The 27,165-nt window shown below is 43.4% G+C and overlaps 1 protein-coding gene across 5 annotated transcripts in view; it reads left to right on the forward strand.

The window, feature by feature from the left end:
* Nucleotides 1–27,165, forward strand: part of ETV6 (ETS variant transcription factor 6) — a 396,338-nt gene that overhangs the window by 354,718 nt on the left and 14,455 nt on the right. For all 5 annotated transcript variants that reach the window (XM_063593357.1, XM_034935384.4, XM_034935383.4 and 2 more), the window contains 2 exons: nucleotides 3,757–3,891; nucleotides 19,752–20,297. In XM_063593357.1, the coding sequence (XP_063449427.1) occupies nucleotides 3,757–3,891; nucleotides 19,752–20,297 (681 nt within the window). The remainder of the gene's footprint in view (nucleotides 1–3,756; nucleotides 3,892–19,751; nucleotides 20,298–27,165) is intronic.

A 27,165-nucleotide genomic window follows, 5' to 3' on the forward strand; every position in this document is an offset into this window, starting at 1 on the left:
ATCAACTAGAGCTGTCCAAAAATGGTTTGCTTGCGCCGTGACTGGCTACCCATCACTGGAAGTACCCAGCCAAAGCCACTTCTTTCTGGGAGAAGGGGAGGTGGGAGACTCTTAGTGAGCAAAGTTTGAGTCAATCTAGGAAACCTCTAGAATCCTGTCTAGGTCTAATATTCCAAGTTATTACTGGGACACACTATCGCTGCCAATCATATGCTCACAGTGCATGCACAGCAAGTGGTCCCCGTCCGCATGGTGGTGATGTGTTTTTGCTGAGCCAGCCGCATTCCCTGACCGAGCCCCTAGTTGCTGAGGAAACATGTCTGTGCATGGACTGACTCAGCTAAGGCCACACTCCTGGGTCTTAGAACTAAGTTGTTCCGTGACCCAGTACCCAGGACCTCGGGTCCATGCTCCCACCCGTAGCCGCCTCATGGATAGCATTTAAGATAACTCCCAATACCTTATTAGTCTCCTAATAGGCTTCTGGTCTAGGTAGGAAACTGGCCAAGTTCACTTGACCCGCCCCTCCCCCTGCTTCCTCCTGCACACTCGGGAAGAACCCCTCTGACCCTGCTCCCTTGGCCAGCGTCAGTATGGGAGGCTGAAGCGAGCCCATGCAGAAGCCTGGGAGGTGTGCGGCAGACCACGTGTCAGCCCCCCAGAGGCTTAGCCCACCAGGTCAGGATGAGACGTCCAGAGAACCCAAGACTAGGAGAGTGGCCTCAGTTAACCTTCTTTACCCTTTCTGGAAGGGGAATGTAAAGCTGGCCGTGACCCAGATATTCCTCTATTCTCCATGTGAGACCTCCTTAGAGATCTACACACCTGTCCCAAGCCACTATAATAATATCAGGAATAGTAATGATGGGAGTGTTTGTGGTGGTGGTGGTAGTGGTGGTGGTAGTAAAATCAATGACTAGTGTTTACTGAGCTTTTCCTGTTTGCCTCACGCCATGATGAGCTTGTTACATAGACCATCTTATTGAATCGTTACAACGATCCCACAAGGTAGATGCCATCAACATTGCCATTTTATAGATGAGGAAACTGAGGCCAAGTGACATTAAAGGGCATGCCTGAGGAGGCACCAGTCTGACTCCAGAGCATGGCCTCTTCACCATGCTGCTGTCTTTCCTCAGTTTCTCTCTCATGAAAACACAGAAGGAAAAGTCACCTGCCTGCTCTCCAGCCCTTGTTTGAGCCACCCCACCGGGGGCTTCTCCAAGCCCAGAAGCAGCCACCAAGAGGGGTCCAGGGAGCAGTTTGTGCACCAAACCCTACTCTAGGTGCTTCTTGCCCTTTCCCTCCTTTAACCCTCATAGCAAATCCTGGAGGTCGGTGTTATTATTTGCATTTTGCAGAGAAGTTCAGGGACTTGCTCAAGGTCACCTGGTGTATAGGAGTTGGGACTCCCACCGAGGCAGCCGTGCCCACCTCTGCAGTCAGCACCTCCCACCACCACACCAGCCCGCCTGGTTAAGTGAACCAAGCTGAATACCCTGACAGACACTAAATTTATATTTCCTGGCCTCCCCTTCCAAAATGGATACACTAATTACTGGACCTTTTTTTTTTTAGTAATAGTAATCATCAGGAACACATTTTTCAATGTTTTCATTTTTCTATTCCGCATACTACCAAAAAAACCAGATAAAACCCAGCAAGTGTGAGGCCCTGTAAATTAGCAAAAGTTCAGGAAGTCATTACACGAAACCAAAAGAAACAAAGTGTTGATTAGGGGCTTATTTTTGTATGAGATTAAAATATGAATCATTAAAATAGGACTGTATTTCAGGCTTCTTATCCCCGCCTCATCAGAGACATCACCATGACTACTAGGTTTGGATTCAATGAATTCCGAAGCCGTTCTCAGCTCTCAAATGCAGTCATGTGTGCCATGGTTCTGCCTTATACATAGCAGTTTCAAAAGTCTGGTCCAGGACACCTCTGCATCTTCCTGCTCATCTCCTTTTAATAAAACGCCCAAGTGACATGGTGTCTGCAGCTCTTTGAGGTATTTTGCTTTATTTAGTCATGATACTAAGTAGTGGCAGAAAGTTATACTAACAGCAACCAAATTTCAAAGGTAGAGGTAGGAACAAAGTCAAGGCAAAAACACAAGGTTCCCTCAGGAATCCCTAAGAATAGGGTATCCGTGGAGCTTTATTTAGTATCAGTGATAGAGGAGCGGGAGTTTGTAGAAAAAAAGAAATTAATATGGAACATTTCTCAGGTCCATGCTGAGCTTGAAAGAAAAAATAATACAGCAATATCTTCAACCCAAAATATGCCTTGAATTTAAGTTGGTAATTAAAATGTTTGTTTAAAAAAAATCTCTAAAATTAGAGACAAAGACCCATTGTTTGTTATTACTGCTGACTGCATATCTGTGTGTGGAGAAGGGTGTGAGGAGACAGTCACAGGCCTGTGATATTGTAAAGATTTATCACCCACCCCCAAAGGGTTTTGAGGCACCCACCTGCATTTTCAGCTTGGATCTAAGTCAAGGGGTGGGACAAGACCATGACAGGTTTTGGGGTTTGTTTGTTTTTTTTGCTAATTACTCTGTGGACACTTCAAATACCAAATATATCAGAACAGAAAGGCACCCGCTCAACCCAGCCCCTGCCATCCTCTGGCAATGGCCTGACATCTCTAGATGATTTTCTAGAGATTGTGGAGCCTTGGAGCAATGCCTGTGTGCATTTTTAAAGGAGGGAAGCATCCCAGAACATGCCAGTTCCTTATAGAGTATCTTGAATAGTTACCACCTCTAACCGGACTTGTGAATTTTTTTCATGTTTATTCTTTTCCCGTCTAGGATTGAGATTGGTTAAAAAGGCATATTTTTCTCTGTAGGGAAAATTTCTGTGAAGAATCTATGAGTTGTCATTGGAGCATTACAAATGTTCTTAATGACTTCATAATTCTTCGAGTAATCTGAAGTGCAAGCTAAGATAGATGTAAAAAGAACATCCTCACAAAAAATAAGAGCAATAAATTGGAATAGTTTAAATTCCCTGCCATTGTTAGGCAGCTACTGAAGCAGTTCAGTAATGTGGGAAAATGTTCAAAACCTAATGTGGAGGGAAAAGATACTCAACTATTAAAAGCCCGCTTCTAACTATAGAACTATAGATAGTATTAACAGGGCTTCTGTATCTTAGTGATGATGGGATTCTAGGTCATGTTTTGTTTTCTTTCTGATTTTCTGCCTTTTTAAAACATTTTTGGGGCCGCGCACGGTAGCTTACACCTGTAATCCCAGCACTTTGGGTGGCCTAGGCGAGTGGATCACTTGAGCTCAGGAGTTTGAGACCAACCTGAACAGCATGGTGAAACCCTGTCTCTACTGAAAATACAAAAATTAGCTGGGTGTGTTGGTTCGCACCTGTAGTCCCAGCTACTTGGAGGGCTGAGGTGGGAGGATCACTTGAGCCTGGGAGGTGGAGGTTGTAGTGAGCCGAGATCGTGCCTCTGCGCTTCGGCACGGGCAACGGAGCGCAACCCTGTCTCAAAAAAAAAGTATATGATTTTCATAATCAAAAAAGTTTGATTTACAACTTCACATCGCTCTGACCTTTTGAGTTTCAAGTGCTGCATTCTGTGTCCCATGAGCTTGGTGAGGGTAGGAGGTGGCAGGTGCGCTCCAATTGTGTCTTTGGCACCGTGCCAGGCACTTAGCTGCTGCTCCATAGATCGTTGTTGGAAAAACATCTTTCCATTTCTTGATTTCCCTTTCCTTTTTCTTTCCAGGTGATGTGCTCTATGAACTCCTTCAGCATATTCTGAAGCAGAGGAAACCTCGGATTCTTTTTTCACCATTCTTCCACCCTGGAAACTCTATACACACACAGCCGGAGGTCATACTGCATCAGAACCATGAAGAAGGTACTGGAAGAGGTTTCTCTTTTCTTGCCTGAGGTTTAGACAAATCCAAGAAGTTTAATTGTTAACTTGATAAGCTGGTCTTATTCGTGTAAGTTCACTTTTCATTCAGTAGACAATTATTGAGTGCTTACTATGTACAAAATACACTCTTGGTTCCCTGAAGCTCACGATCAAAGCGAAGCAGTGAGATGGATGTACACAGAAGCACAGAAGCGTAACCATATAGTAGGCACTGTAAAGGTGTGGTGGAAGGGTCCATGACAGCCAGGTGCAGGAAGCAGGGTCTGCTCATAAAGGAAGCAACTCTGGAGTATGCCTTAGAGCAGTGCTCCCCACCCTTTTTGGCACCAGGGACCAGTTTTGTGGAAGACAATTTTTCCACCAACAGTGGAGGTGAGGGATGGTTTGGGATGATTCAAGTGCATTACATTTATTCTGCACTTCATTTCTATTATTACATTATAATACATAATGAAATAATTATACAATCCACCATAATGTAGAATCAGTGGGAGCCCTGAGCTTGTTTTCCTGCAACTAGACGTTCCCATCTGGGGGTGATGGGAGACAGTGACGGATCATCAGCCATTAGATTCCCGTAAGGAGTGTGCAACTAGATCCCGCGCATGCACAGTTCATGATAGCGTTTGTGCTTCTATGAGAATCTAATGCCGCTGCTGATCTGACAGGACGTGGGACTCAGGCGGTAATACGAGCAGTGGGGAGCAGCTCTAGATACAGATGAAGCTTCACTCACTTGCCCCCACCGCTCACCTCCTGCTGTGCAGCCCAGTTCCTAACAGGCCATGGACTGGTACCAGTCAGTGACCTGGAGGTTGGGGACCCCGCCTTAGAAATCCAGCAGGATTCTGATAAGCAGGGATGAAGTGAAGAACATTCCAGGCAAAGAAAATGACATAAAGGTGGAGTAAGGCTTTGGAATAGAGAGCAATTAGATGACTTGGATTATAAAGCTTATCTTCTCCCACTCTTTTATTACAAAAAATTTCAAACATACTCCAAATAGAATAAAATACATAAACCCTTCTGAGCCATCACCCTTGCCTTCACAATGATCAGCATTTTGTCATTGCAGAGCTAGTCCAAGGAGCTTAGCTTGGAACCAGAGTATGGAGAACTTTGATTTTTGGAATATGGAGGAAAGAAATGGGAAGTCATTGGAGAGTTTTTTAGCAAGGGGTAATAAAAGTTGGAAGAAGGAAAGAAAAAAAAACCCAAATCTATGAACTCAGTGTTGGGCCAGGGCTTTCTGCATCGGGCACCAAAGGAGGCTGGTTAGAGTGCACTCAGTGGCGGTGTTTATTTCAAGTGTCCCGGTTGTTCTTCTTAATCATTGGTAGAAAGCAAAAGACCAGAATTTAATTTAGGCCCTGGACCTAGTTCCAGAATAGGTGTTGGGACACAGAAATAGAGTATAAAAACCTTACTTGAGGCCAGGCGCGGTGGCTCACGCCTGTAATCCCAGCACTTTGAGAGGCCGAGGCGGGCGGATCACGAGGTCAGGAGATCAAGACCGTCCTGGCTAACATGGTGAAACCCCGTCTCTACTAAAAATACAAAAAAAAAAAAAAAAAAATTAGCCGGGCATGGTGGCAGGCGCCTGTAGTCCCAGCTACTTGGGAGGCTGAGGCAAGATAATGGAGTGAACCCGGGAGGTGGAGATTGCAGTGAGCTGAGATCGCGCCACTGCACTCCAGCCTGGGCGACAGAGCGAGACTCTGTCTCAAAAAAACCAAACCAAAGCAAAACGAAACCTTACTTGAGCACCGTTGCATTAAACAGTTGAACAGCTTGAGCACTCAGTGATGGATCGTGCCTCTGAGGGTCATGATCCTCCTGCTAGGATTGGTCAGACCACAGACGTCCAAACGTGCATCAGTTTCTTCATGTGTACTTTTCCTTAGGTGCAGATTACTAGGGACCTCAAACCCTGGTCCCTTGGGGCATTTCCTTAAAATGATTGCTCATCCCCAAGAGCAGGGCTAACAATTTTGTTTTGTTGTTGGCAAACCAAAAAATGAGAAGTTTCTTGTTTTTCCTAATTAACACTTCACAAAAGAGAGCCTGACTCCAGGCGATGACACCACCTCCTTGTGCCAAGCATTTCACAGCAGGGCCCCTCGCTTCCGTGATGGAGAACGAAGAGCATTTCGTGCACGCTCCCTGCCTTCCTCTCATCCTTTCCTCCCCTCACTCTACCCTTGCTAAATTCAGCAGCTGCCCTCCTCCCCCAGTTCAGTTTTTCATTCTTTTGCTCTTCCTGCCATGTGGATTTCCGGCTTGCATAATAGCCACCAGCCACTCCAGAGAAGAGGAGGTGGGTTTACTGAAGCTTGACATTAAGGCAAGAAATATATTACCTAGCCTGCCTTTCAGATACAAAGGGTATGTGATGGGTTTTCTTTCTGTCTCTTAGTCTCTCTTTCTCTCATTATTATTATTTTTTTAATCTCATTTGGAATTTAGCCCCATTTTATTCCTGAGTGTGATTGAAGGCTTATGGTCTCTCCTTCTCACAGATCCTTCCTCTTTTCACCTTGGCCTGATTTGACTCAGCAGTAGGTGTGTTTGTTGTTCTCATTTGCAGGAGCTCAGCAATAGAGAAAGCTGGCTTACTCTGAGAGCTACTCGCAAACCAAGTAAATACAGATGTGCCACCGCATACGCTGTAATGAGCTTTCTCTCAAGTATTATGATGTTGGTGGTTGTGAGCTCGGTAGGTAAGAGGATGGAGCTAATGAGGCCGAGGTCAAGGGTGTCATTGCCCTGCAGACCACTTAGCTCTGCTTCAGACCCAGCTCTTAAAAGTAGTGCATTTTCAGAGACCATTCCTTAAAGCTGATGGCCAGGAAGCAAGGTCTGAGAGCATGTGTCCCCCTCCTTTGTCTATTCAGACAGGGCGCATGTGCTCCAGTGAACAGGTGCACACAACAAGGAGAGAAGTGTAGGTCTTTATCCGGTGGTATCCAGGGAGAAGAGCTTTCCAAGGCACAGAAGTGATATGAAGAGGTGGCCCTCTCCCTATCCTCCTGCCTTTCAGCTATATGGTGCCCTTGATGACAAAGAGAACAAGTAGAGAGGTGCATGGATCAGTACAAGTTTCCTGCCTCCAGCTACTTCCTCTCTCTTTCCCTTCTCCACTGAAAAGAAAAAAATCCAGCTCAACATAAATTGTTTCCAGAATCAATACTGTTCCATTTAATTATGAAGGATAACAGATGATTGATGTGGGCATATGTTAACATACAGAAAGATCTGGTTCTGAAAAAAAAATCTGTCAAGTGAAATTATACATATCAAATATTACTTCCCCAGTGATTTATTTTACATAACTGGGAATACAGTTCCATATAAAAGTATGTTAACCCAAGATGACACATGTTGCTACCAACTTGGCATAGGTAAGTAGGTAGGTGGGTAGGTAAGTAGGTGGATAGGTGGATAGGAATGACAGAATGGAAAGAGAACAAGGCCCAACTCAGCTGTTAAGCAGCCTGGCACAATGAAGCATGCACGGTCAAGTGCAAACAGAAGGCATCATTCAACCGCCTTGTGATTTCACCTCGTCGTGGCCACAAACTTAACCAGTTCAGACATTCATAATTTCACAATGGGCATTTATATCACAGTACAAATGTGTCTTGCTCAATCTAGCACCAGTTCCCCACATGTATCCTCTATGACTTTCTTACATTGAAATCATGCCTTCGTTAGTAGCCACGTGGCAGTGCTAGAAGCTAGGAAGTTGGTGTTAGCTCAGAGGTTCACCTCCATGCCCTGACAGTACACGAGGATGATCATCATGCTAATTCAAACTCTCTATATGTGAACATTTGTTACCTCTATAATGTACTCCATTCTGAAATCACATGATGGCTTGAGCAAAGCAGTCCTCAGATTACACTTACCTCTAGAAAAACCAGCATTTTCACTCTTTTTCCTTACTTATTGGTTATGGGAAGGGAGGGTGATTTTATATAATTAGGTTAACCTTATAATTTTTCACCCATACCAACACACTTATGACAGTGACACAGGGCTCCATCAATAAGTAAGCCAGGACTACATATCAAATATTCAGGCAAAACCAGAACCAGAACCATCCTCAACAAACAAACTGGGGTGAGTGTGTGGGAGTATGTATGTATATTTTAAAGGATGAGATCTGGAAGCCGGGAAACCAGGTCCTAACCCTTCATTCTGCCAGAACAGATCATAAGGGCTAAGTTTCTCATTTCTCTGGCTCTGTCTCCCCAGTTATAAGAAGGGGGTTAGACTAAATGGTTTCTGCAGTCTCTTACAGCTCTCAAATCCCCACATTACGTCCAAGGAACCTGAGTCTTCCTGGGTGATATGAAGATAAGACATATTCCCTTCCCTCAGGGTCTTGAGCATCTAAAATCTAGAAAATCATAGCAGTGTCCTGCCTGGTGTTGCTGAGAAGTGGGAGAAAATCTCTTCTTTCCTCATTTGTCTCACTTTATTCAGAACTTCAGATAATGTTGCCCCTCTGAGAGTGGCAGCAAGAGTAGCGTCATTCACTTATTTCATCATAAAAAGCTCAGTTTAAGGACATTCTTTTTCCTTGACTGTTGTGACTCATTTTATCTTTGTAATATGAATTAGAATGCAGGTAGGTAGTTATGTAGAAAGGAGGTAAAATAAACAATGATATTACTTCCTTCACAAAAACCAGGAGGCAAAGCATCTTTAGAAATATCAAAGCAGTAAATGACTATAAAATAAATTTATTTTGTCACGTGCAGTTGTGATGATAACTTCTTTTCACACCTTAGGTTCTTTTATTTTGGGTTTTATCCCCTTAAATATACATATATATATATATTTTTAATTGTCATTTGTCCTCTAGTGTTAGAACTACTTGAATATTGGCCCCCAAAAACTCAACGGAAACATAAAATAAGCCTCCCTTCTGGGCTAAAGTCTCTGAATGAGACCAGCTCCGCAGAATTGCCCCATGGGACTGGATATGCAGTCTGTAGGGAGAAGGAGCAAGATCCGGATTTCTCAAACATTCTCATCCCGTCACCCCCTTGGAGCTTGATAATTTCAGCTCTTTAGTTCCATCCTGTCCTCTGCCCCATCAAAGAGATTATGGGGCAGTGATTCTTAATCACTTTAATTTGCAGATATTCACACATGCAGGGCTGAGATTGTTTCTATAGCACTGGATGCAGTTTTAAGGTGGCAGTTCTGCTCTGGGACAGCTCTTTATCACAAGGTAAACATGGAAATCGCAAGTGATGAGGAGAACTTTCAAGCATCGAAGTGCAATTGATCTCAATTTTTCTTACAACTAGCACATGGGAATGGCTCAATAATTGAGAGAAGTCATTTCTTTGTGAAAGATGGAGAGGGTGGCATGTGTTCTGCGATGGCCCACAGAAGTTTTATTTATATGATTGCTTTATTGAAGGGAATCGTACCCCTCCTGCCCCACCACCAAACCCAAGTGCCCAAAGACTGCTTTGGCGGAAGGAAATTGTATACAACTTTAATGAGATAATTAAAGAAGATGAGGTATATGAATCTGCTTCTTTTTTTTTTTGAGAAGGAGTCTCGCTCTGTCGCCCAGGCTGGAGTGCAGTGGTGCGATCTCGGTTCACTGCAAGCTCCACCTCCTGGGTTCACTCCATTCTCCTGCCTCAGCCTCCCAAGTAGCTGGGACTACAGGCGCCCGCCACCATGCCTGGCTAATTTTTTGTATTTTTAGTAGAGACGGGGTTTCGCCGTGTTAGCCAGGATGGTCTCGATCTCCTGACCTCATGATCCGCCTGCTCGGCCTCCCAAAGTGCTGAGATTACAAGCATGAGCCACCACACCCGGCCTGAATCTGCTTCTTAATAACAAAATAATAGCTAACATTTATTGGGTCCTTGTTGTGTGCCGGCCCTGTTCTAAGCTCTTGTATCTTTGAATCATTTAATCCTCACCACAACCCTATAAAGAAGGTGATATTATTACCTCCACTTTATAGATGAAGAAATAAAGATAAAGAGCAATAAAGTAACATGCCCCAAAATCAAGTAGCAGCGCTGAGATTTAACCCCAGGTGGGGTTGATGCCAGTGCCTGCGTTCATTCCACTGCGCAGAATGAGGAGACCAAAATACATTTTCATAAATATTTGTAGTGCAGGCGCCCTGAAAATAGAGCACATGATTGAAAGACGAGTAGCAGTAGTGGAGATGAGAACGCCAAAGCAGTTTTCAGGTCACCTGACTGGGGCTACAGTGTGTGGCAGGTCCTGCTTACGTTACTGCCAAATTTATACTAAAAAATGTCAACGATGACTTCTGGGACTCCAAAGTATGTCTAGTTCATAATATTAAAAACTCATGCTGAGTTGGACCAAATTCACCCTTCTAGATCATTAACTCCCTTGGGATGGGCCGTCTTAGCATCACGAAAATCTCCCAGCCTGTGAGAACTGTGGGTTCTGAGCCAGGCACCGGCTTCTGAGAGCAGACACACTGGCTGTCACCCACCCCCTGAGGAGCCAGCCCCTCAGTGCAGGTCACGTCTTGAAAGCTGGCCTTTCTCTACAGCGGCTTAGTAGGTAACAGGTAGATGCATTCTTTAGCTGCTCAAGTCACATCCTGTCACTGGTTGTAAACCCACTCGATTCTCTAGTCTTGCTGGAATCGTGTTGATGACTGCAGGGTCAAGGAGGCTGTGGGCTGGGGTTTGACATCTTTGTTACACATATTAACCACGGAATACATGACGGAGCCAGAGAGCATGCCGGCACGTATATGCGTGCACTCTACATCCCCCGACTACCTGGGTTCTAATCCCAGCTCCCCAGTTTACCGGCTGTGTGACTTCAGGCAACTGCCTTGGGTCTCAGGTCTTTCTACCTGTAAAAGAAGGAAAATGACAGGACCTATCTCAAAGGGTTGACGTAAGAAAGAAATGAGGCTCCAGCCTGGGCAACAGAGTGAGACTCTGTCTCAAAAAAAAAAAAAAAAGAAAAAAAAGAAAGAAATGAGTTAATACGGAAAATGCCCTTAGAATAGCCAAGCATTCAGTAAATGTTATTCATTATCATGATTCAATATTTCTGGCTATTATTTGGTTGTTTCCCCCCCCTCTGTTTGTGTAAATTTTTAATTGGGATAAAATACACAACATTTACAATTTTAACCATTTTTAGGTGTACTTCAGTAGTGGTAAGTCTATTCACAATGTTGTGCAGTTGGTTTTTCCTTCCACTTTTCTTAACCATTCTCAATATCGCTACTGCATGCACTTTGTGCAAACATCAGGTTTGTGCACCTTATACGTAGGGAAGGGCCGTTGCCTCCCTCACTGTTATCCAAGAACACCTTTGAGGATTCATCTGCACTATGATTTCTGTGGGAAAATACATTTAAAGTGCCAGTCTTCATTACTCTCAGAACACGGCCTGTTTGGAAGTAAGCACTGCTTGCATTTTATGTCACCTTGCAGTATCTGGCGAGCGCTGGGTCCTCCATGACCCCTTTGGAACCTTTGTATTAATCTTCTGGCTGTCTCCTTTAAGAACTACAAGATTAACCTTTTTGCACCCCTTTCTGTTCTGGGATTCTTGAATCTGGCAGCAGGTAACGACAGGTCCCATCAGAAACAGGTCAAGATCTTGACTTCCTGCCCTCCCTGGGAGCAGGGCCCACGAGCACCACTTAACACCTTTTTCCCCTGACCCAGCCTCATTCCAGCCTTCTGCAAGTCCTGCTTTCCTCTCCAGGACCTTTGTTCCTGCTTTGCTTCCTATATTTCAGGGCCTAGGGCAGCATGAACTTTTACCTTCTGACCCTTGCCCCTGCTGCAGCATGTGTTTTGTGACGGAGTGTAGGGACTGGATTGTGCAGAGACCCTCTTTGCATCTGTCTGGGCCCTCGGCCTATTACAGGAGGGACCCCTCACCCTTCCTGCCTGCACCAGGGTCCTCCAACTGAAGGCTGCTGTTAGCCCTAGGGCTAGCGTGCTCTCTTAAGCCAGAAGTTTTAGGGGCAAGAGATCCCTAATATGCATGAATGACTCTCACAAGACAGGCAGGAAGTCTCCAAGAGACTTCCTTTACCCCTAGGGAAATGCCATCTGATCTTTGAGATAAGGGGCTGGGAGCAGTTTGATTTCATCTCCAGAGAAGGAAGCCCTCAGTTAAGGGGTCATCTTGCTCTTTTCCCCACTCCAGGGCCTGTCTGCCTTATCTCTGTGCCGCCTGTGACCCCAGGCCTTATACATGATTGAGAGGATTACCCAAACAGACCTAATTGACTTATTGGAAATCCAATCCTTTGATTTCTTAATTCACTTCTTTTGTGCTGCTTTATGAAGACAAAGGAGACTCCCCTATACTGCCTGTGAAGAGCAAGACAGTCTGCAGCCCCGACTGTGAGGACTGTGAGGCCTCCTGTGTCAGCAGATGTGCATGTACTCTCTGTACTGATCCCCTGGAAAGGTGGCCTGTTTGAAAGCAGTCCTGCCCAGGCCTGCAGTAATGAAGATTAAGCCTCAGAGTACTACAAGTTACCCATTTTGTTTTGTTTAGCCCCTTTCATCAAATGCTTATAAAATTCTAGGAGCTTACCTAGGGTTTATTGTTGATAACCTCAAACATATGTGAATCATCCACTCCAGACTAGGGCAGTTTTCTTCTCAGGCCCTCCAAGGGAGTTCAGTGACATTGGCACATTGTGGGGATGAATAGGCTGAAATGCCAGGTACACAGTTAGTGGAAAGACTCCAAACCAAGCAAAGGTTGAACGTCAGGTAACTGGAGTAGGGGGTGTATTAGTTAGCTAGGGCCGCTGTAACAAAGTACCCCAAACAGGGTGGCTTAAACAACAGATATTTATTATCTCACTTTTCTGGAGGCTAGAAGTCCAAGGTCAACGTGTGCCAGAGTTGGTTCCTTCTGAGAGAGCTGTGAGGTAGGATCTGTTCCATGACTCTCTTCTCGTTTCTGGTGGTTTGCTGGCAAGCTTTGGCATTCCTTGCCTTGGAGGTCTCTGCCTTCATCTTCACCTGCATTCTTCCCCTGTGTATGTCTGGAAGTCCAGAGTATACTTTTTATAAAGACACCAGTCATATTGGATGTTTAAAATGACCTCATCCTAACTAATTACATCTGCAAGGACCGTCTTTCCAAATAAGATCACATCCTGAGGGTACTAGGGGTTAGGACTTCAACTTATGAATTTTGGGGGAGAGATAGTCAACCCATAATGGGCATAAGAGACCGGGAGTGGTATATGAAATATAGTTTGAATTCCACCTCAAGACCTTGAGCTTATGACTTCTGTCTAGCTCTGTGTATCATTCATACTTCCCACTAATTTTTAACAAAATGACTGGGAGAGGGAGAAAGTGAAACCCAGTGGACTGAGGCTTGAGTGAGCATTACCTCCTGGGCCTGTTGATTTGCATCTCCCTGGTGACCTTCTTCTCTGACCAGCATCCGTGGGCTTAGGGAAAGCACAATGGTGGAAATGTGATCCTGGTGTGTGAGATGCAAACTTGATCTTAGCCTTTGCTCTCCCTGGAAACTTACCGGTCAGAACTTTCACTAAAGGCAGTTTTTTGTTTGTTTGTTTAGGTTTACTGGTTATTTATTATTTATAGCATGATTAAATTGGGTCAAATTTTTATGAATTTTAAGTAGAGAAACTTTTCTAATAAGAGGAAAGGATAAGAAATCAGACCTTTTTGTAAAGAAAATTACCCCACTTAAAGTCCTGGTTTATTTTAGGCTGTTTGGCAGTGAGAAGAAGGGATTATTTGTGTCTGACAGAGGTCTACAAGGAAAAAGGTTTGGGATCAGAAAACACTTCCAACCAGAATGACGGTTCCCTGCCAGTCCTTGGTCTTTCTTCCTCCCTTCCTTCTGTGCCCACATGGACTAATTATGTCTGGCTTTCCCTCCCTCTTCCTTGTATATTTCCCTTCCATATCAAGACCTTCAGAATGAGGGCAATGTGGATAATTTCCCAGTTTTCCAGCTGGGCAGCTCACCAAGAACAAACCCAGACATCAAGGCCAGACCAAAAAAATCTTCTTGTTTTAGACAGAAGACTCCTACATCTGGGGGATTTAATGCACCCACTGTCCGCTCAGTGCATTTCCTGTGTCCGGAGCTTCTCTGCCTGCCGGCTCTGGTCTCGTAAGTTTCCATGCCCTGTTGCCAACTTATAATAACAGAGGCGGCAGGCAGCAGGCTGAGAATGTCATAGCCTACTCCATACATGGGCACTGCTTTGCAGACTGAAACAAAGCTTGCAAGGTCTCATTGCAGGCCTCTCAGCCTTGACAGTGGTTGTGCCCAGACCACCAGGAGCCTGGAATTAAATACCCTCGGATCCAGTTCTCTACTGTTAATGTTATCAGCTTCATCAAGTACTTCCTCTTTGAGTGATATCTGTGGAGAAATAAATAAATCAAGCTCCTCCAAGTCCTGTTCCTGCCTGGATCCTGAGTCCAAAGTAAAATCTGAGTTGGATTATCCAAAGCACTATCACCCTCCTGCATTGTTCCCAAGGTCTGGGCAGGAACGGAGAGTGAAATCTCTCCAGGACATTACATCAGTTCCTCCTTTACCCTTGGCATGAAAGTTCTTCCTCTCCTGGTCCTCCCAGACTTCCTAAGGCCTGCCCTGAGTGCACACCCACACACTAAGCCTTGAAGCCCAGGACATCAAAGAAAGCCTGCAGGTAACCAGATTACTGACCAACGCCTGTGACCGTTTTGAAATTTATAAGACGGGAAATGGATTCAGGAAATGGGATTTTTCAATACATGGTCTTCATCATCCTTAAGTATTTTTAAGCCTTAATAAGCTTTTAAGTAAAGAGAGACATTCTGTAAATGGCATTTAGAAGAAAATATAGGAAAGTTCAAACTGGAACTGTCTTCAATAGTTGTTTACAGTGATCATATTCTGTGACAAATGAAAAGTGAACCAGGGACAAAAGATAAATACATTTCTATGGGCAGCAGAATTGACATCCATATTATCTATAAAAGGAAAGTTTGCCTTGTCTACAAAAGATTACAGATCATTTTAGTTGGTGCCCAGTAAGCATTTATATGCATTTGGGTTAAAGTGAGGAAGTTAGTGCTTGTCTTTCCAACCTATATCCTTGCAAGGTTAATTAAGCACTTTAAAAAAAAAGCTTTTTATAACAGGAAATATCAAACCTATACAAAAGTAAAGAGAATTGTGTAATGAATCACCATGTACCCATCACCAGTTTTGATGATCAACTCAAGGCCAATCATGTCTTCCTCTGTGGTCTACCTCCTCTCTCCTTCACCATCCCAGATTATTTTACAGCAAATCCCAGATATATAATTTCCCTTGTAAATAGTATCAACAGGCTGGGCGTGGTGGCTCATGCCTGTAATGCCAGCACTTTGGGAGGCTGAGGCGGGCGGATCATGAGGTCAGGAGATCGAGACCATCCTGGCTAACATGGTGAAACCCTGTCTTTACTAAAACTACAAAAAATTAGCCAGGCGTGGTGGCGGGCACCTGTAGTCCCAGCTACTCAGGAGGCTGAGGCAGGAGAATGGCGTGAACCCGGGAGGTGGAGCTTGCAGTGAGCAGAGATCATGCCACTGCACTCCAGCCTGGGCGACAGAGCGAGACTCCGTCTCAAAAAAAAAAAAAAAAATAGTGTCAACATAGGTCTCAAAAAAAGACTATAAAATCGTAATAGAACCATCATATCACTTGAAAACTAGTAGTTCCTCAGTATCATCAAATAATCTGCTAGTGTTCACTTTTTGCCAACCATCTCATAAATGTTTTTTACAGTTTGGATCAGAATCCAAACAACATCTATACATTGCAGATGGTTAACGTATCTCTTAAGTTTTTTTCAACCTATAGGTTCCCATCTGCAACCTTCTTGTGTGTGTGTTTGAGCAGTCCCTCTCTTCAGGTTTTTTTAAAGAGGTCAGCCATAATTAGTATATTTGTATGTATAATATATTATATATATTAGCGTAGGCTTATATATACTATGTAAGTATATACTTATATAGTATTAGTATATACTATATATCATATATACTATAATCATATATAGTATATATGGTGTGTGTGTATATATATACTATATATCATACTATGCATATATAGTATATTAGTATAATCTCCCCCTGTACATAGTTTCTTTTTTTCCTCTGGTTGCTTTCAAGATTTTCTCTTTATTTTTGGTTTTCAGCAGTTTGACTATGGTGTACCTGGGTGTGGTTTTTATTTTACATATCTTACTTGAGATTCTTGGACCTTCGAATTTACTGTTGTTGATAATGTTGTTACCAAATTTGAGGACAATCTAGCCATTATTTTTTAATTTACTCTACTCTGTTTTTTTCTATATTCTCCTTCTTGGACACCAATTACATGTGTGTTAGACCATGTGATATTGTTCCACAGGTCACTGAGGATTTGTTTTGTTTGGATTTCATTTTTACTGATCTGTCTTCAAATTTTCTAACCCTTTCTTCTCTCATCTCCGTTCTGCTATTAAGTCCGTCTAGTCCAGTCTTTCATTTCAGATATTATACTTTTCAGTTATAGAATCTTTATTTTGTCTTTTTTTTAAATTCCATTTCCCTTTTGGCAGCCTGTATGTGTCATCATTTATTACAACCATGATTTTCTTTTAGGGCTTGAACTTATTTATAATAGCTGCTGTAAAGTTTTTCTGTTTGTTTGTGTTAACTCCAACATCTGCATTATCTCAGGTTCTGTTTCTGTTGATGGCCTTTCCTCCTTATTATGAGTCACATGTTTGTATTTCTTCTCATATCTAGAAAATTGTGACTGGATGCTGAGCACATTGAGACACTGGATTGTGTTCTGTTCCACTGAAGAGTATTGACTTTTGTTCTAGGAGGCAATCAAATTACTGGCCAGTTACTTTGAATCTGTAGAGGCATGGTCTTACGTTTCATTAGGTCCAATCTGTTTCTATTTTGCCTTTTGCCCTTAGCAGATCCCCTTGTCCTAGGGTTTTTACTCCTACATTGTGGCCATTCTGGGGTAACAAACAGCCTGAAGTGTTTACAGAGCCTTTGAACTTGATGAGACTCAAACTCTGAACTCTGTCTCCACTGCAGTAGCCAGTAGCTGAGATTTCTGCTCATATCTTTTGATTATACAACTGTTGCTTTTCACTGAACTCCAAAGGGTCTCCCTGGCACTTGGGCTATTCGGTAATCAGACAAGAATTTGAGGAAGCTTTTACATGCCAATTTAATCACTCTCCCCTCTGAGGCTCCCACTGTATGGGATTTGTTTCATCAATTTTCTGCCATTCTGGCAGCTACCTACTCTATCTCAAGCAACTTTCTGTTTATCTTCTAACTGCCCCTGTGCTGCACAGACTGGGGAGGAACATGCAGCATAGGGCAGTTAGGAGATCAACAGAATCAGGGGGAAAGCTGTTTAAATATGGACCTCACTCTGTGCAGTTCCCTTCTTTCAAGAGTGAAATCCTCTCCGGTTTTTGTCTGCCCTTGATACCTTCAAATAGTTTTTTCAATGTATTTAATATGGTTTCTTTCATTTCTATCCGTAAGAAGGTTAGTTTGGTACACGCCACTCTGCTATTGTTGAACTGAAATTGCCCCTTTCCTTGTTTAGATAAGTGGTGGCAGATCATAGATACTTCATCTTGCTTTTCGTATCTAACCATAGATTCTGATGCTAGTCCTTAGCAAAATATCAAGATACTCCTCATTCCTTTTTACTTTTACATAGTACTCCATTTTTTAGAGATATATACTATAATTTATTAAATCAGTCTTCTATTGATAGCTATTCCAATGATGAGGCACTTGAATTTATGGCAGTGGGTTATACAGTAGTCACAAAATAAGCCCTTTGCCTTCAAAGAGATGATCTTTTAATATTGTGAACAATATTTTTGTTCAGTGATCATATGATAGATGAGATCTAGTAGAACTTTCAAAAAAGAAAAAAGTCCGCATTTTCTTCTTAACCCTGTGTAAAACTTAAAACCACGATGTCTGTCTCTGTTTACTGACCCTATCAAATTACTGAATTCACTTTATGTGTTCTTCATATATATATTATCTTAATGGACAAAGGTGATATGTTTGACTTGCTTTACTTAGAACTGTGGACAATTCTTTGACCAGAACAAGGACAGCAAGCATGCACATCCTTTTGGTGAGACTGCCCTGGGAACAGATGTGGCCAGAGAGAGTTCATTGAGTTGGGTGTGGAGCCGTGTAGAAATCCCCATTTTTATGGGCAGATTTCTGTCCTTCTGCACCTTAGCAGGGACTTCTGGAGCCAGGTGTGTGCCGGTCCATTCCCCGACCCAGCCCTCAGAGCTACTTCTCTTGCTGAGCTGTGTACACTTCTGATGTTATCCTCGCTCACATGTCACCAGCTTGCAACTTTGAGTGGGATGAGTTAGAGGTATTGTTAGAGGTGTCCATCCATCCTGTGTCTTCCTTACTTCTGCCTGTCTCTGAGCACTGGTAGGGTCTGTTCACTCAGGAGCAAAGTGCTCCCAAAAGTTCTTTCAAGTTCAGTAAGATTGTCATTCTGTAAATTGGGGCCACTGTGCATGCTTAGAGCAGGTTTTGGTGTGACTTTGTGTCATAGTTTCTATGTTGCAGTGACAGATGTTGTCATGAGTAAACAGGTTCTAGAATCTGACTGGAGTCTGGTTCTATAATCTCCTAACTGGCTGTGTGACCTTGGGTAAGTTGTTTAACTTCTTTATGCCTCAGTTTTATCATCTGTAAAATAGGGGTACTAGTGGTATCTCTTGGTTAGGAGTGTCATAAGGTTGGGGTTATTTTCTTTTTTCTTCTTTTTTTTTTTTGAGACAAAGTTTTGCTCTGTCACCCAGGCTGGAGTGCAATGGTGTGATCTTGGCTCGCTGCAACCTCCACCTCCTGGGTTCAAGTGATTCTCATGTCTCAGCCTCCCGAGTAACTGGGATTACACGCGGGAGCCACCGCACCCAGCCAGGAGTGCTATAAGTTTTAAACAGTGAAATCCAGCATCTAAGATATAGTTATTACTAATAATTATTACTAATATTATTAACATTATCACTAATACTAATAACTCCTAGAGTTAGAGAATATGAAAATTTTAGTTGTGAAAATGTAAGTCAATGAAAGCATCTAGAGAGAAACCCGTAAGAACCCTTCCACCTCTGAAAGCGACGTAGAAGAGTTAAATGATGGCCAAAAGATGGGGCTTGGAAGTTTGGCTTTCTTGTGCCTACAGGCCACAGGTAGGTCATTAACGGAGTGCTTGTAGACATCCTTAGGTTGTCTGGCAATAGAAAAATAGTTTCAATATGCACACCTTAAGGCCAGGCGCGGTGGCTCACGCCTGTAATCCCAGCACTTTGGGAGGCTGAGGCAGGCAGAGCACGAGGTCAGGAGATCCAGACCATCCTGGCTAACACGGTGAAACCCCATCTCTACTAAAAATAAAAAAAATTAGCCGAGCATGGTGATGGGCGCCTGTAGTCCCAGCTACTCGGGAGGCTGAGGCAGGAGAATGGCGTGAACCCGGGAGGCAGAGCGTGCAGTGAGCCGAGATCGTGCCACTGCACTCCAGCCTGGGCAACAGAGCGAGACTCCATCTCAAACAGAAAAAAAAAATATGCACCCTTCAAATTGTTAAGCAGTGAAAAAGACACTGCATTCTGGGGAGAAAGGTCCTTTACGCATACCTACACGCTCCTCCATTTACCGCCTGTAGAGCCGCAGGGAGTTTCCTGTCCTGCCAACTCACTGGGGTCTGTGATTGTCTTTCCCTCTGCTCGACAGATAACTGTGTCCAGAGGACCCCCAGGCCATCCGTGGATAATGTGCACCATAACCCTCCCACCATTGAACTGTTGCACCGCTCCAGGTCACCTATCACAACAAATCACCGGCCTTCTCCTGACCCCGAGCACCGGCCCCTCCGGTCCCCCCTGGACAACATGATCCGCCGCCTCTCCCCAGCTGAGAGAGCTCAGGGACCCAGGCCGCACCAGGAGAACAACCACCAGGAGTCCTACCCTCTGTCAGTGTCTCCCATGGAGAATAATCACTGCCCAGCGTCCTCCGAGTCCCACCCGAAGCCATCCAGCCCCCGGCAGGAGAGCACACGCGTGATCCAGCTGATGCCCAGCCCCATCATGCACCCTCTGATCCTGAACCCCCGGCACTCCGTGGATTTCAAACAATCCAGGCTCTCCGAGGACGGGCTGCATAGGGAAGGGAAGCCCATCAACCTCTCTCATCGGGAAGACCTGGCTTACATGAACCACATCATGGTCTCTGTCTCCCCGCCTGAAGAGCACGCCATGCCCATTGGGAGAATAGCAGGTGAGTGAGTTCCCCTCTCGCCGCTCCAGCATCATGGAGACCTGACAAAGTCCCACTCTCCACTGTGATCTTTGCAGCCAGCCTCGCACCATTCCCAATTAGGCGCCCTCCAAGGCTCTGTGAGGGCAAGTGGAGGCTTCTGCTTGGATGAGGCTAAATCCCTAATGGCTTGGTTAATGAGCCGCTGGGATGGAGTAGTTAATGAGCCTCAGAAATGTTAAGAAACAAATGTCCCACGTCCAGCTTACAAGGAGAGTCACATCAGAATCAAGGCTAAGCGAAAACATTTAAAATAAAAGGTTTATGAGCATGCTAATGGCCCTGTCCTGAAGTTTCCAGCAGCTAATTAATGACCAGACACAGCATAAAGAAGCTTTGTCTCAGATTCAGGCCTGTAATTCCATCCTGTGAGCAGTAACACCATGCAGCCTTCACCTTAGGAGCGGGTAGGAGAGGAAAACAGGATTATGGTATTGGAGGCAGGTGTTGCTGGGCCATTTGGACAGAGGAAACCACTCCCAGATTCTCTTTCATTTATTATAAGAGGCCCAAATTTGCTTACTTAAGGGAAGAAACCAGTGGAAACCAGTGGGAAAAATATCTACACGTTGTCTGTTTCCTAGGATGCTCATAATTTACATGAACTTATTCTTCAGAAGCTTAATCCTCTAACCATGTGACAAGGTTAGCTCTTTTCATAGAGCATTTCTCCATTAGTGAGATATTTGTTGAGCACCTGCTGTGTACAAATAAATGCATTAGGAGTAGGGATACAGAGCTAGTTTAACATGCAATATCTTTTTCCCCAAGGAATTTAGAATATAGTGGGAGAGACAAAGGTGAAAACCACTAAGATATAAGGCAGAATGAAGTAAGCCCCATTTCCCATTCATTTTATGTACCAGCATTCATTGAGCACCTACTGTCTGCCAGAGTAATAAAGTGCTGTAGAAGCAAAGCAGGAGGAAGGTGTGTTTTGACTGGAGGGACCAAGCAAGGTTTTGCAGGGGAGAGAGGCTGATACTGAAGTGACTGTGCTTTCGATAGTGGGAGGGAGGCCTGGAGGCAGGAGAGAATGGACCTGTTCAGGGAAGGGTGAGAAATGCCCCCTCCTCCCTGAGCCCATGACCCGGTGAGAGCACTAGCTGACCATCAAGGTGCTGCCATGCTGATGGCAATGGAACAACAGGCTCCTACAAGCCTACTTTCCCTCTGCCTTGAGGTACTGTCCCTTTTTTTTTTTTTTTTCCACACTCTGTCGCCCAGGCTGGAGTGCAGTGACGGAATCTCGGCTCACTGCAAGCTCCGCCTCCTGGGTTCACGCCATTCTCCTGCCTCAGCCTCCTGAGTAGCTGCGACTACAGGCGCCCGCCACCACGCCCAGCTAATTTTTTTCATATTTTTAGTAGAGACGGGGTTTCACCATGTTAGCCAGGATGGTCTTGATCTCCTGACCTCGTGATCTGCCTGCGTCGGCCTCCTAAAGTGCTAGGATTACAGGCGTGAGCCACCGCGCCTGGCCGGTACTGTCCCTTTTTTATTTAAATCATTTATTTCTAGATTTTTCTCTGGCCCCAAGTGCACCACCAGTGTTGTCTCAGTTTCACTGTTATAAATAATTTACATCAGGGATGTTGAATCCAGAAAATAAAATGGCAAACAAAAATGACTTATATGTTTTAAAAACTATGAAAAAGGAAATGATATGTGTTTGGGATTCCATTCAAAATGATCCTGCAGAGTTAGGGGGTGGGGTGTGGGTGGGGTCTACATAAAACAAGGCTAGCCATCACCAGCTTGTGGTTATATGTCTGGGTGATAGATGCATGGGGGTTAATATTATTGATCTCTCTGCTTTTACCTGTACATTAGATTGTTTTAATCAGAAAATGAAAAAATAAAACTGGGGAAAAAAAGAATAGTAGATAAAGAAGCAAAGAGCTTGGGCAAAACGTGTGAATTTCCCCAAATAATTGGAGAAGGAGGATGAGGTCAGTGTATTGCTGTGAATTCTATAAATGACCCATCTCGTGCTTTCCAGGCAATACCCTTCTTGTCTGTATACCCTCTCGTCTTGTTTCTTGCATGGTGTGTGCAGCAGTACTTGACATTTTGCAGATACCTTGTTTGCTTGTTTATAATTCTCAGGACCGCTCTTTAAGGTAGCTCACGACTGCAGTATTCATCTTATGTGGAAGGGTCATTTGTACAGGGGAAACCACAAAGGAAACTGAGCCCCAGAGAGGCAAAGGCCTTTGCCAAGGTCAGATAGGGGCCCCATGACCGAGGTGTGCAGGACAACCCTTGCTGCCCGTGGCTGCTGTCCATAGTGCTGCCCTCGTGGGCCTGGCTTGCTTCCCAAGATCTCTCCTGTCTACCTCCCAGGTGACACGGCCTTCACCACTTTTTGGGAATCTACCATAAGCCCATGAATCAAGAAAGACACATGGTTTAGACTTGAGGAGTTATTTTTCCCTTATTTAGTAGGTTTGTAAATTTCAAAATATTAGTCTCTTAAAATTATATTACTTTTTTTTTTTTTTTTTTGAGACAGAGTCTCTGTCACCCAGGCTGGAGTTCAGTGATGCAATCTCAGCTCATTGCAACCTCTGCGTCCTAGGTTCAAGTGATTCTCGTGCCTCAGCCTCCTGAGTAGCAGGGATTACAGGCACACGCCACCATGCCTGGCTAATTTTTTTGTATTTTTAGTAAAGACGGGGTTTCACCGTGTTGGCCAGGCTGGTCTTGAACTCCTGACCTCAAGTGATCTGCCTGCCTTGGCCTCCTAAATTGCTGGGATTACAGGCATAAACCACTGCACCCAGCCTATACTACTATTTTTTTCATCTCATTCCCCAATATCAGTGTTTGATGACGGATGCGGCCTCATCGGTTAGGAAGCTTGGTGGAATACTGCACCCACCAAATGATGAGCCTGGGTGTCTATGGGTGCCCACTCTCTCAAGGGCACACAGAAATAGGCAATATGTGCTTTTCTTGATGGCTCTAGGAAGTCAGAATATTCATGTAAAATAACCCTGGGGCCTAGATCTTTTGGGGGAATGCATTAACTCCTTCAGTATAACACAATGTCCTAAAACTAATTACCAGTGCTATAATGGCATATTCAGAAGTTTTTAAATCTCCCAATATATATTTTAACTAATGCAACCAAATCCAAATTTAACTCATTCCACTGAAAGGCATTGTTTTTCTCCGAAGAAGGTAGGACTGAATCATCCCTAAAGTTCCTTCCAGCTCTGCCAGTCTGTAGTCTGACAGTCTTGATTCTGTAACCGTCCCAAGAAAACACAAGAGTTTTAGGCACCTTTGTTTCTTTGAGGATACCCCTGTGTGTACTCCACTCTTCTGATGTCTTTCTGGACTCCTCGATCCTTGTAAAATTGATTCTGTTTATTGGAGGTGAAATTCATTGGGTGATTCCTGTGTACAATGTAAAAGTTCTGTCATTAACTGAATAGCCATAAAAAGCCTTTAAATCTCCGTAAAGCAGCTGTTAGATGAGAAAACTTAGTTCCTTAAAGCTTTTCAAATGAGCACAGCACAAAAAGAAATGAAGGTGCTGCTGAATGTCAAACTGATGAGTACTATAGCTGGAGGGTATAGATGGAAATAGTACTCATGAATGTGGATCACAAAATGAAGCTAAATTCTTACTATTCAGATGTGATTTGTTCAGGTGCCCTAGAATTTATGCATTTGGACACCTTCTGTGTATAAGGCACTGTTCTGCATTCTTGATGGGGTGGAGACAGCCTCAGAGAGGTATAAGACACAGTCTTTATCATAAAAGAGCTGAGCACAGTTAACTATAAAAGCGAAGCACATGACATGTATCTTAGAAGGGCTCCTGTTAAGTACCACAGGAGGTCAGACTAGGGATGTCAGGGCAAGCTACATGGAGGGCTGGCTTTTAGCTGGGCTTGGATGAATGCTTAGAATGTGGACAAGTGGAGATTAGAGAAAAACAGGTCATTCCAGATGGAGAAAACTTACCAGGAGCAAAGCAAGATAAGGCTCAGTGTATTTTTTCTATTTCAGGTAGAAATGTAAATCTACAAGTTGAGATCTATTGAGGTCATTTAAAAATCTATCATTTTTCAGGCTGGGTACTGTGGCTCACGCCTGTAATCCCAGTACTTTGAAAGGCCAAGGCTGGCAGATCACCTGAGGTCAGGATTTCGAGACCAGCCTGGCCAACATGGTGAAACCCCATCTCTATCAAAAAATACAAAAATTCGTCGGGCATGGTGGTGCACACCTGTAGTCCCAGCTACCTAGGAGGCTGAGTTGGGAGAATCGCTTGAACCTGGGAGGTGGAGGTTGTAATGAGCCAAGATTATGCCACTGCACTCCAGCCTGGGCAACAGAGTGATACTCTGTCTCAAAAAAAAGGAAAAAAAAAGTGTTTATATATATATATATATATATATATATATATATATGAAATTTTTCATAAATTCTTTTCATTATCTACTATCACTGAAATTCCATCATACCATTAAGATACATGCAGAATTGTTCTCACTCATAGGTGGGAATTGAACAATGAGAACACATGGACACAGAAAGGGGAACATCACACACCGGGGCCTGTTATGGGGTCGGGGGAGGGGGGAGGGATAGCATTAGGAGATATACCTAATGTAAATGACGAGTTAATGGGTGCAGCACACCAACATGGCACATGTATACATATGTAACAAACCTGCACATTGTGCACATGTACCCTAAAACTTAAAGTATAATTAAAAAAAAAAGATACATGCAAATTTATGTCTGTTAGGTATTTACCATATGGAAAAACTAAAATAATCAAGAAAGGAAATTCAGTAGGTGGTTGACAGTTTAAATACAAATCACAAATGACATCTTTTTAAATATAACAAGTAGCTTATTTTTAAAGGTGTCACTTACTTTGCAAAGGATAAGGAGAACTGTTATTAAGAATTTACCAGGTTGGAATGGCTAGTGTTTATGGGAGAGAGTTTAGCACAAGACGGAGTGAGACAAGATTGCTGGGGTCTATTTTGAATCCAGCAGCCAACGCTGTATGGAATAGTGAAAAAGTTTCTTCTTTCTGTGCTTGTTTTCTACTTGGTATCTTTAAGAATGGGCTATTTAGGAGCAAGGAGCCTAGCAGAAAGCATCTGTCAATCTTCTAAAACTTTACCTACAGAAGTTTTACTGGCTTGTGTCCCACCAGTGTGTTTCAAAGCCAGAAAGTATATTGGCCACAAGCACCTGTAGGTGGCTGAGGTGTGACTGTAGTCATCCATGAGTCATGTTTTCAGTATGTATTGAAATTCCTTATTTGGACTTGATTTCAAAGGTAGAAGGGCCTTTTACAGGTGAAGGAACTGAGATTGAGACACATCAAGAGTCTAGCCTCGAGCTTCTGTTCAGTGTTTTTCCCAAAATTATTGTTTCCTTCTGGTCTGGGACTCTAGAGCAAAGATTGAAAACTGTGGCCCAAAGTGTGGCCCAAATCCAGCCACCATGCGTTTTTTTTAATCAAGTTTTCCTGGAAAACAGCCAAACCCATTTATTTGGTATTGCCTATGTCTGCTTCCATGCTGCAGTGGCAGAGTTGAGTAGTTACAACAGAGATTGCATGGCCAGCAACACCTAAAATATTGATTAATTGGCCCTTTACAGAAAACGTTTGATGTTCTCTGCCTTGCAACATTGTGTACGTGGTGGTCAGTGTGCTTGGAATCATAGGTGCAATGTAGGATGCAGACTTAGAAAACAGTGTCCTTGCTCTCAAGGAATTATTTGCACTTTAGATGACAAGGCATGTCTGAGACATGTGAAAGGAACAATAACAAGTTATGTAAGAGAGGAGACAGGTTCTGGACTGCAGGCTATATTTTCAGATCAACCAGAATAGTTACAATAATATCATTAACATAAATAAAATACTAAGTATTTAGCTACGTAAAAGAAACGATTTATTTGCACTTTGGATTATACAGTTCTTCATTCATTGATTCAAAAATTATTGCCAGTCTGCTCATGTGCCAGGCATTGTTCTAGATGATAGGGCACTGCATCTCTAAATGCCAAATTTCGTATCCTTGCTGGTGGAAGGCAATGTCCTCTTGCTTTATGCCATGACACAAACTAAGCTCCTACTTTAACTATAGACAGCTAAATCTTAAACGAACATTTTTCAGTCAATTTAGTTTTCTCTTAAAGTACTTTAATTCCGTTAAAACCTGAGCCACCAGATTTCCTGTCTGCCTGTCTCTTCCTTGGCCTTAATCCAAAACTCTGCTGAGGAAGAAGATTCGTTGGTACACTGACAATTGTTTTATAATCCATTCATTTCATAACCCCTCATTTGCTACCCAAAAGTGGGGACCTAAATCTGTACAGATTTACGTGTTCAAAGCCCATGGCCTACCCAAATAGAGAATATCTCCTTTCTTGTGTTTATCTCACAACTTTTGCTGAAGTCTCTCCATCTTTGTGAACATGAACTTCTCGATTTGTGAGGCTATCGCTGGTCAATTCGGTCATTAATCCTACAGCAGGCAAGACACAGAATTTCCTCTCAGCTCAAGATCTCTTCACTCCCAACCCTCTTAGAACACACTTTGCAGCAATCCTTGGAATCTTTAAAGGTAGCCTTTTGTGACTTTAAAAAATACTTTTACTATCTCTCAAGGTTACATCCTTAACAGAAACAAAAAGATTCTAATCAGTGAGACATCAAGTCTCTTGCATTGCTTATTTGTCACCCAACTAAAACAATGTACTTTCTTGATTTGGTTTTATTGACTGGATGAATTATATATACAAAGATTCAATTCGGGAAGCCTCTGAAGTAAGATGAAGAAAA

This window comes from Pan paniscus, chromosome 10 (genome assembly GCF_029289425.2).
Source record: "Pan paniscus chromosome 10, NHGRI_mPanPan1-v2.0_pri, whole genome shotgun sequence".
Lineage (NCBI taxonomy): Eukaryota > Metazoa > Chordata > Mammalia > Primates > Hominidae > Pan > Pan paniscus.